Source organism: Brassica rapa, chromosome A04 (assembly GCF_000309985.2).
Source record: "Brassica rapa cultivar Chiifu-401-42 chromosome A04, CAAS_Brap_v3.01, whole genome shotgun sequence".
NCBI lineage: Eukaryota > Viridiplantae > Streptophyta > Magnoliopsida > Brassicales > Brassicaceae > Brassica > Brassica rapa.
In genome coordinates this window covers 16087992-16099726 of record NC_024798.2, presented here as the reverse complement: position 1 = coordinate 16099726, position 11735 = coordinate 16087992, and the positions used below count along the sequence as shown (strand labels likewise).

The 11735-nt window shown below is 35.4% G+C and overlaps 1 protein-coding gene and 2 pseudogenes across 1 annotated transcript; 2 read left to right on the top strand and 1 right to left on the bottom strand.

The window, feature by feature from the left end:
• The first annotated feature begins 226 nt into the window (after nt 1–226).
• Nucleotides 227–3787, top strand: LOC117133369. Its single transcript, XM_033289390.1, has one exon. The coding sequence runs from the start codon at nt 227–229 to the stop codon at nt 3785–3787; it is 3561 nt and encodes a 1186-aa protein (XP_033145281.1).
• A 711-nt stretch (nt 3788–4498) lies between these two features.
• Nucleotides 4499–5077, bottom strand: LOC117133518 (annotated as a pseudogene).
• Nucleotides 5078–5567: 490 nt separating this feature from the next.
• LOC117133520 lies at nt 5568–11221 on the top strand (annotated as a pseudogene).
• The last annotated feature ends 514 nt before the right edge of the window (nt 11222–11735 follow it).

Below are 11735 nucleotides of genomic sequence, written 5' to 3'. Positions count from 1 at the left end.
GGTCATGTTTCTGATGGTAGTAACTTTTCGGGTGATGAGGATCCGGGTGACGGAGATGATAAATACATCGAAGTCATTTCTCGAAGAATGAAGAAACAGTTAAAAGGAAAGGCTAGGGCAGGAGGCCCTTTAATCCTCTAAATTTTACCTCTTATATATGGATCTTTTTTGTTGGAATATAAGAGGAATAAATGATTCTGTAAAGCGGAGGGGTTTTAGGAAATGGATGCGGAAGAATAAACCTATTTTTGGTGGTCTCGTGGAGACTCATGTACTGCTACCTAAGTCGGATGCTATTTTGAACTCTATTCTACCGGGTTGGTCTTTTCACAGTAATTACGATCACTCGGATATCGGAAGAATTTGGGTTGTTTGGCACCCATCTGTTCAAGTCAAAATCATCTCGAGCTCACGTCAAATGACTACTTGTCTTGTGAAGCTCCCAAATGTCAGAAATGAAATTGCAATCTCCTGTGTGTATGGTTCAAATTGCAGGATTGAGAGACGCACGCTTTGGCAAGAATTGGAAGCATGCTCCTCACTTCCGCAGCTGGTAAACGTCCCGTGGCTTACCTATGGTGATTTCAATGAAATATTAGATCCTTCAGAACACTCAAAGATTGACCAATTCTCTTTCCCACGGGGCATGAGGGACTTCAAGGAGTGCATTGACGAATGCTCTCTCTTTGACCTTCCTTACTGTGGGAACTCTTTCACTTGGTCCAATGGACATGTGTCAAAAAAGCTGGATAGAATTCTCACTAATTCAGCTTGGCTCCAGCAATTTCCGGAATCTATTGGAGTCTTCGGAGTTCCGGGTATTTCTGATCACTCTCCATGCTGTGTTTTTCTTGACCAACACAGGCCAAAGCAGAAACGACCCTTTAAATTTTTCGCTCACCTGAATCAGCATGAGGATTTTGTTGAGATCCTTGGTAACTGTTGGAACTCTTTGGATTTTCATGGTACTAATCAGCTAAGAGTTTCTAAAAAGTTGAAAGAGCTTAAGGGAGTTATTAAATCCTTCAGTAGAGAACACTTCTCTCATCTGGAGCAACGGGTTGAAGAAGCTTTCACGGATCTTTGTCTTGCTCAAGCAAACTCTCTTGATAACCCATCGCCTACTGCTACTAATTTAGAGAGAGATGCGCATCACCGTTGGCATGTGCTAGCAAAGGCTGAGGATTCCTTTCTGAAGCAGAGATCGAGGGTTCAATGGTCTGTCGATGGAGATTCAAACACTGCATATTATCACAGAATAATTAAATCAAGGCAAGCTCAAAACCAAATTGTGTTTCTGCTAGGCAGGGATGGAACTATTATTGATAGGATTGAGGACATAAAAGAGCATGCTGTTGATTACTACACTCTTCTTCTCGGCGGCCCAACTTCATCAGCTGCTCCTTCTCCTTCTGTTATCGCCTCTTTCCTGCCTCTTCGTTGCTCTCCTGAGGCTGTGAGTCTCCTTGATGCAGGTTTCAGCGATCTCGATATTCAGACAGCTTTCTTTGCTCTTCCAAAGTCCAAAGCTCCTGGCCCGGACGGTTACCCTGCGGAGTTCTTCATAGCGAACTGGAGTGTGGTTGGGACGGATATGATAGCAGCGATCAAAGAATTTCTGACTACAGGCTGTCTCCTACAGCAATGGAACTCGACTATCATCTCCCTGATCCCCAAGAAGCCTAATGCGAATCAGATGACTGAGTTTAGGCCAATATCGTGTTGCAATACTGTCTACAAGGTAGCCTCTAAGCTTCTTGCGAACAGAATAAAAGCAGCTTTGCCAAAGCTCATCTCTTCTTCTCAATCAGCCTTTGTACCGGGGCGCCTTCTGGTTGAGAATGTGCTGTTAGCTACAGAGCTTGTCTCTGGGTATAAGTGGAAAGATATCTCAAAGCGATGTATGCTGAAGGTTGATCTGCAAAAAGCATTTGATTCGATCAACTGGGATTTTATCTTGAACACGCTAGAGGCTCTCGGTTTTCCTTCTCACTTTCGGAAACTGATTTCTCAGTGTATTTCCACCACCAGATTTTCTGTTTCAGTGAATGGAGAGCTTTGTGGGTATTTTAAAGGAACAAAGGGATTGCGTCAGGGAGACCCGCTATCTCCCTATCTTTTTGTTATCGCTTTGGAGGTCTTTTCCCAAATGCTAAATGCAAAATTCAGAGTAGGAGACATTGGCTATCATCCCAATACATCAGAGATTGAGGCTACGCACCTGGCTTTTGCTGACGACATTATGATATTCTTTGATGGTGAGAAAAGCTCCCTTGAAAACATTGTTGATACTATGGAGTTATTTGCCACATGGTCGGGATTAAGAATGAATAAGGACAAGACGGAACTCTTCGTTGGAGGCTTGAATCAGGCTGAAACTACTGACCTTACTAGTCTCGGGTTCAACCTCGGTTCAATGCCTGTCCGCTACTTGGGCCTCCCTCTTATGCATCGCAAGCTGCAGATCTCCAACTACAGACCACTGCTCCAAAAAATCAAGGGACATTTTACTGCTTGGTCTACAAAGAAGCTATCTTATGCTGGTCGTGCTCAGTTGATCTCTTCGGTTATCTATGGTACCATAAATTTCTGGACATCTGCGTTTGTTCTCCCAAAAGGATGCATCAAACAAATCCAGAGTCTGTGCTCTTGTTTCCTGTGGACTGGAAATATCACTCGCAAAGGAGTAGCGAAAATTGCGTGGAGTACAGTGTGCTTACCAAAAAAAGAAGGAGGACTGGGGCTCAGGGACTTTGAGACGTGGAACAAGACTCTTTGCCTAAAGCTTATTTGGATGTTATATACACCAAACCCGTCACTGTGGGCTTCTTGGATCAGGAAATACAAAATTGGAGATGAAAGCTTCTGGAGCTTAGAAGCTAAAAAGGCAGGATCTTGGACATGGAGATCTCTACTGAACTTGCGCCCTATAGCTTCAAACTTTTTGAAAGCAAATCTTGGGAATGGACAGAAAATTAGTTTTTGGTGGGACATTTGGACGCCTCTTGGTCGCTTGATTGAATTATTTGGCGACTCGGGCCCTAGAGAACTCTGCATTCCTTTATATGCTTCAGTCGCTGATACTTGTGATGAGAATGGCTGGCGGTTGAGAGGCGCTCGATCTCTTGCTGCAGAAAGCCTTCAAATTTATCTCACGGGTATTATTCTTCCTTCACTCTCTCAAGATGATGATGTGTTTCACTGGGTTATTGATGGTGATGCTATGCCTCGTTACTCTGCCTCTCGAACTTGGGAAGAGCTTCGAAACAGAGCACCGTTAGTCTCTTGGTCCACCAGTGTATGGTTCAAGATGGCCACGCCTCGTCACGCCTTCCTCATGTGGATTGCGCATAATGATAGAATGCCTACACGGGTAAGACTATCAAGCTGGGGTCTAGGGACTTCTACAAGCTGCTGTCTCTGTGATTCAGCTCTGGAAACAAGAGATCATCTTCTTCTGGGTTGTGAAATCAGTGAACAGATTTGGAAACTGGTTCTTCAACGGTTGGGCTATACACATTCAGCCTTCATGACTTGGACTTCTTTTGTTGAATGGATTTCTCTAAAGGACTCCACTACTCCTTTGATTCTCAAGAAGCTGGTTGCTCATGCAACTATCTACAACATTTGGGCAGAGCGGAATAAACGCCTACACCAGGGAATCTCCTCAACTCCTCCAACGATCTACAAGCTCATAGACCGCAACATCAGAGACACGATCTTGGGGAAGAAAAAAATCAAGAAGAGCTTCAAAACACTTATGCTATCATGGCTAAGAAATGTCTAGAAAATCTTCTTCTCATATGGGTTTCACTTTGTTTTTATTCTTTTTTGCCAAAGTGCACCCAGTCTGGCTTTAGTTTTTTGTAAAGTTTACAAACTTCTTTCATATTTATATGATATTCACATCCTTGGCAAAAAAAAAAAAAAAAAAAATATTCCTGTTAAATGATGATATATTAATTTATTTGCTTAATATTTTTAAAAAATAGTAGAATCATTTTTAATGAACCGTAACGTCTGATTCCTCCACCACCTCCAAGCAAGAACCTTGAATTCAAATCCTGCGACCCTGCTTCTCCAATAGCTGTGTACAAGACGGGGCCACGATCTTGTCAAGCTCACTATAATTGGAATCCACTACTTTATTAGCTCAACGGCCGCTCATTGTAGTAAGGATGGGCTTAAGCTTCCATTAGTAGTCGCACCTGTGGACCAGTTTAATTACTCAAGCGTATGCTACCTCATCAGCACTAAGCATTCTCTAGTTATTCGTTTAGTGCTTTTGTTTCGTTTATTTAATTCATCGTCACTGATATAACTCGTAGAGTTCTGTTTATTTTCTTGTTAACCAAAATACAACATAAAATTCACACGATCATATGGTTATATCTTTAATGAAAGCGTCGATATTAACATCTGAAGAACGGCTTTTGCAACAGCTCCACGACAGATCTCACTGAGATCACAAGCCCTTCTCCTCATATCTTTCACTTCTTCAGTCTCTCCATCCATAAACCTTTTCACCAGTTCCTTGACCTCGTCTCTCCTTATCAACAATCATCTTAGCATTCAAAAACTGATCCCAGACCAAAGGAAACGTCAGCATCTGAAAATGGCCGTGAGTTGTGAGTAGATCGGAGTGAAGGAAAATTGAGAGAATTGTGGCCGACGAAGTCTACAAACATGCCGCCGGAATATTCCTTCGTGTGGCGACTCTCACCGCCCAACGGACGTTAATGTAGGAGATGATTACGGTGGGAGGCGGTGAGTTTAGGCGGTCAAGAAGCCTCTCGAACGGCTCCTCCAATCTGGTCTAGAGGGCGTCGACGAAGCCGAAGAAGTCATTGGCCCGGGAGAGTTCGGAAGGGATAAGATTGGGGAGAGTGGAGAAATGGATTTGGTCGGGTTTCGGGTCGCATTCGATGAAGCCGAGCCATTCTTCAGTGACAACGTATGTGATCTGGAGGTTAGGGTCTCGCCGGACGAGGCGTTTGCAGAGGTTGTGGCCTCTTCCTGGCCAAGGCATGGCCACCACGTGCTGAAATTTGAATAGTTGAGGTTAAATTGGATCCATGTGGTATGAAGTATGTGATACTAATGCTCACCGAACTGTTAAGGTAAACAAACAAATGTGGTCAAATGTTTGGTCATTGGGTGGTGCTTGTTTACAATGTTCGACTCTTGGTGTGGGTGGGGATTTGACTACGTGGCAAGATTCAATGCTTTTTTTCTGAAAGTTACTACAAATAATAGAAAGTAATCGAATGTATCTTTCTCATTAACATTAAAAGTAGAATGTACAATACTTTAATCTAGGTGAGTGTGTGGTCTCTGTACACGTATAAGCATCTAAACTAGTCTGTTACAATAAGTTGAGAGGTCGTTAAGTGTATACTGATTGATAACAAAGTAGATACTAACATTTTATAGAGAACAAGCTTTGGATTGCTAAGTAACATAGGTTCAAAGACACTTTTCTACATTTCATTGTGTGGCTACGCGTATATAGGAGTCTGAACAGCTGTGGATATTGCTATATAAATGAATCATCACAATACAGATAACAAAATTGAAGAAACCTAAACACTCACGCACCATGGACCCAAACAAGGCGGAGATGAGCCGGCTGGAAGCACTGCCTCAAGGTTTGCTTGGAGAAATTGCCACAACAAAAAAAAAAAAAAAAAAAAGAAATTGCCACAACAACCTGTTCATGCAAGGAATTATACCTCTCATCTTTTTTTTTTCCCAATTATACCTCTCATCTTAGGACTACCATGTTTGCCAAAATCTAAGCTTCTCACCACTGGTTAAGAAACCATTACTAGCAACCCGATACACCGGTTTGATGTTGAGATGCTTGGCAAAAAACAACCCAGAAGCCCACTACATCAGAGGTATACTCAAATACTTTCATTCTGACAGTAACTTCTTGCTCTCCATCACTTCTCCGTTGCCGCTCGCGCTGGACGCAAAGAAGCTATAATCCACATGTGCATGGGCATGTTTGAGAAAGAGCAAAAAATCCTTGCGCAGCTCAACCGGACTGATTGCCATTGTGGATACTTGCTGGGAAAACATCAAAGAGTCTCTGAAAGGGATAAAGGTGCTACGGAAGAAAGCGTATCTGAAATCACTTGTGGCAGTGAAATCACTCCTTTTTTGCTATCAAGCCGATATGACACAACATGTGCCAAATGTTTTTGTTACAAACAAATGTTCAAGTTTATCTACATGATGTAGTTCATGCAAAATCTACCCTATAGAAAGATATGGTTACAACTGACAAGAAATAAGAACTAAGAACAAGGTTTGGAGAGTGAGAGAATGAGAGCTCGAGGTAGTGGTGGTCGTACCTAGGGTGCTACGTCTCTAGGGTTTCGTATGTCTCCTCCTCTCTGCGCCTTCCTCCCTTTTATTCTCATCCTTCTTCTCTTCTTCTTGTTCCCCAGATCCCGCAGCTTCCGAGATCTTCTCCGTGTCTTGTTCTCCGTCGAACTAGCAGCATCTCGTTTCTCATGCTGATGGACTCTTGATATTTCTCCTATCTTAAATTCACAATCATCTCTCCAAGCCAATACTACCATCTTCTTTAAATCTTAGACTCTAACCCTCCCTAGAATCAGGGCCGGCTCAACAGTGTTAAAGGCCCTAGAGAAAAAAAAAATTTACCTTCTAAAATTTATATACATATAATGTTTAAAATATTTTTAAAATTTAATCGTTAATATTTTGTATTTTGTAATAAAAATAAAATTATATACATATCAAATAATATTGGACCCTTTTTAATTTTATTTATTATATTTATATTTTTTTATATATAAAAATATAGATTTATAAAAAAAATTGAACCCCTTAATTAGTATTATACGGGGGACACGAGCTTGGGTCCGGGACAGTCGCACCGCTTGTCCCCCCCAATGAGCCGGCCCTGCCTAGAATGAGAGAATGCTTTACTTCAATAAAACCATTCAAAGACGAATACTTATGACATTTTCAACTCATTGCTATTTTCACCTTTAAATTCTATGATAGAAGAAAATATATTCAATACACCTCTACTTCCTTTTCTAAAATAGAGATTTCTCTCTTTTCCTCAAATTTAGAGAAAACACAACATTTTTCAATCATAGAGACACATTTGTTATTTTCTACATGATCCGTGAAGCTTTACATTCTTATAATTATAATTATAGTAAATATTTTTAGAGAATACAATTTTATGAAATAGAGTCACGCCTCTTATTTACATAATAATCTCTTACAGAAATATTTTATTTAAATATCATAATTTTATAAAATTCTTGCAAAATTTTAAAATAATGAGGTTAGTTTTCAACTTTTATAAATAAAAAATATTTTTTATAATGACAATAGAATATATTAAAGTATTACTTTTATAGGAAATTAGAGATAAAATACACTGGAAACAAACACATTTTTATTATGATATTCTCATATTCAAAAAAAATAAAGGAATTTTTTTCTGTTTCAGAAAGATCAATGTTTTCGAAAATTGTTTTCAAATATATTTTTATAATTTATGCATTTTTTATATTTTATATACTAAATTATCATTACTCCGCTAGTCTGGGTTGGGCTTCTACACATGCGGTTGACATTGTGGACTAACAGATGATCGATCCACCTTATGACATTAGTCAAAAGGCATTCTAAACTCAGATCAGACAATGTGATAGCTAATCTACTCTATATCACTAAGTGCATTCTTCTTGATACTGACCGGATCAGCCAATAAGGTATATCAACAAAAAATTACACATTTTATTATCGTAAAAATTTAAAAATCACAAAAATAAATTGTGTTTATAACATTTCAATTGGCTTAAATTATAAGAAATAATTAATCATTGTTGTATTTATAATTTAAATGAACTTTTTAATATGTCTAAAACACAAAAAATGCATCTTTTTTAAAAAAAGAAAATATATTAGAGATGCTCTTAATCCAATAAATTCAACAGTTCCTTTATTTACCTGGAACTAGGTACTCGTTACTCTCTTCTACTTGTTTGGATGCACTAAGCAAAATTTCAACATCTTTTATATTTATATCTAATATCATATATATATATATATTTATAATAAGAGTCAAAAAATTCAAACTACGAAAACTCTATTAATGAAGATAGCTACATGGAATTAATTGTATAGTAATGTTAGTCAATGTTCTCATAAACATTTGAATATAATCAATCATAATCTTACCATAATCAAGTAATACAAAATTTCACTTTTAAAAATAATTATTATTTAACAATACTTTTACTAAATTTATTTTTATCAAAAGGTTTTATAAACAGTGTTAAAACTTCTTTAAAATATTACTATTATTAAATGAATCATAATTTCTGTCTACATATTAATATTGCTAAAAAAATATGAAAACTTAAGTAAAAATATATCCTTTCAAACTATATGTCATAATCGCTCATTTGGGTAGCTTGTCCTTTGGTCAGGTCCATATCATACATGTCTATGTACTCACTTTATTATGAGCCAATGCTTTTTTTGTATATTTTTCCCATCAAAGCGTACGCCACGGTCCATATAGATAACTTAAATTTTGGTTCAGCAAGTTATATATTAACTTAACTTTTTTGTGGAGCGTACATTGATTTGGACATAGTTATGATTCATGTTTGATAACTTTTTTTTTGATTAAAAAAAACGGATTAAACCTGAATTTATTAAAAACACACACTTAACCAACCCACAGATAAACTCTTTTCTAGACATTTAAATGAGCCGAAAGCGAAAATCCATATCTGTGTGGCCATCGGAGTTCGAACCAGGGTTTACCGTATTGAGTTTATTTCTCTCAAGCGCCACTGGACTACCACCATTGGTTAGTACATTGATTTCGTACATAGTTATAATTAATGTTTTCATGTTTGATAACTTAAAGTTTGTTTTACTGTTTCCCCTATTTCAGATTAATATAAGATCTTAAGTTTTCCCACTATTTAAAAATTTTAATTTAACTAGAAATACATTATTTTATGTGATAGTTTTTTATATAACTATAGCCAACAATAATTTAATAAATAATCATTTTATTATCTGCAAAACTTATATAAAATTGTGACACTATTTAAATTAATTTCATGTTAGATCCTAACACAAAGTTCTATACATGCAAAGCCATAAGAATTAAGAATAAATAAATACAGTAAAAGAATGCTATTTTAATAAGCTAAAAACTATTTTTAAAAAGGCAAATATAGCTTTTCATCTATATTATACTAATAAGCTATAGAAGAATGATATTTTTAAAAGGAAATTATCATTAGCAAAAACATTATTTGTTTTACCCATAAACAGAAGAAAATTATGGTATAGTTTATTTTTATACAAAAATCCATATGATATTATACAGAAAGTTGTGTTGTGATATAAGATATATAAGATATGCTTTATATTATTTTTTATGACTCTTATGAAACCTGGTTAAAAACTAAGAAAAGTTATCAAAATATTATTAATTTATAGTTATTGAAAATAGGTATATAATCACATTAATCAAAGTATTAAGAAGTTTTTGCAAAAAGTTAATTTTTAATATGTATAAAAACTATTATTAAAATTCTACTTTTTGGAGAGGTTTGTTTGATATAAAAAAACTGCTCAGCAAAAAAAAGAATCCAAATAAAAAAATAGCATCTATTTAGAACTTTGTATAAGCTAAGAAATCTAGTTTAGTCCATTTATTTAGTCTCCAATAAAAACGGAATTAATTAATAATGACATTATAATTTTCATATATTTATTGTTTTTATTATGCACAAAAAAAAGGAGCCGCTATGAAAATTTCACATATAAAAAGGGGCTAGAAAAATCTTGAACCTAATTAATAATGTTACTCTAATACTTAATCACAAGGCCACTATGGTGCCAACCAAAAAAAACGGTTGTCGTGACTGGACAACGATGAAATGGATTTTAGATCTCCATTTCTTTCTGTAAATATTTTTCAGAAAATGAAGTGTGAATCAAACTATTTGAAATACTACAAATACATATAAAACAAATTTGAAGTTACCAAACATAAATATGATTGTATTTGTAATGAATGATGCACAAAAATCTTAAGTTTATTAACATCTTCCTGAACCAGACTTTAAGTTATCCACGACTGTATCCAGGGGCGTCCCTAGAGTTATGGAGGCCATAAACAAAAAGTAAATTGGGGGCCTATCTAATTGTGGATTCATTTTATTTTTAATGTTTCCATATTAATATTATTTTGTTTTTTCACTGACATATTAGTAATGGACTGAATTTAATTCATTTTGACATTGGTATATTTTTTTTACTTTACAAAACAGTAAAATCCAAAATTATTTATAAAAATTATAATAAAACTTTTAAAAATGGAGGTCTTAAAAAATGGGGGCCCTAGGCCAATGCTTCAGTTGGCTGTGCCAAGGGACGCCCCTGACTGTATCCAAATCATACTTAAAATATGTTCATATTTAATTTACATCAAATATAATATTATGTAAATAAAACTTTTGATTTCGAATTTTTTTGGCAAAAGCCTACACCCGTTAAATTTGTTGATGTAATGACGTTGTTTAAAAGCAAAATAGTCATTTAATTTATATAAGAATCAAAAACAAAAGGTTTTCTCTGGCGATGATTGGTGACAGGTTCCTTGAGCCGAGATTCTTTCCCTCCCACTATTTTTTCGTTTACTTTTCCATGTATTTAGTGATAAGCCTAGTCTATTATCGAGTTTTACTGTTTATCCAATGGCTAACCGGAAGTTTGTTCCGTTATGCTCTTTATGGGTTGATTTTAATATTAAAAAAGGTTTTTTTTTGTCAATTCTAATTATTTACCAAATAAACCAAAAACTAATTAAAATAATATTTTCTTATATAATAAATTCTGATACCCTAATCAGGAAACAGATTTAGATATTTGGTAAACTATTTTCTTAGTTCATGAAGAGAATGTGTTTATATTAGGTCTGGGACGGATCGGGTATCCGAGCAATTTTAAGTTATCCGGATCCTTATCCGGCGGATTCATAATTTTACTATCCTTATCCGGATCCAGGGTTTTCGGATATCTAAGTGTCGGATATCCTTCTAAAAATTGTAATATCCGACGGATATCCGGATCCGGATTTGGATCCTTAAAATAAATAAAAAATAATATCAATATATATAAAATATTAACAATAATTTTAAAATAAAAATCTATATAATGTTTTTAACTATTTCTATGTATAATATTACAAAGTTTACATAAAATTTATATATACTATTATAAAATTGAAAATATATTAAATAAAATTAATGTTTATATATAGATATTACTATTTTTGAAATAGTTATTAATAAAACTTACGGATCCAGATATACGAACTAAAAAATTAAAATATCCAGATCTGGATTTGACGGATCCAACATTTTATTATCCGGATCCGGATTCGGCCCCTCCGGATATCCGGATTTTCGGATAGGATCCGGATCGAATCCGTATTTTGGATAAAAAGTTTCAGGCCTAGTTTATATACACATAGTACAATCGGTTTTATCAATATGAAATATAAACCATAGCTAGGTTAAGACGGCTCGGGATTAACATTATATATACTATTTTATGTATTATATGTTCATTTATATATTTATGAAATAATAAATATATATTGAATAACTAAAAGGTCAGTAACTATTATATATATAATTAAATTGGTG

Coding starts and splice junctions, on each gene's coding strand:
- LOC117133369 (XM_033289390.1), top strand. CDS start 227: ATGCGGAAGAATAAACCTATTTTTGGTGGTCTCGTGGAGACTCATGTA.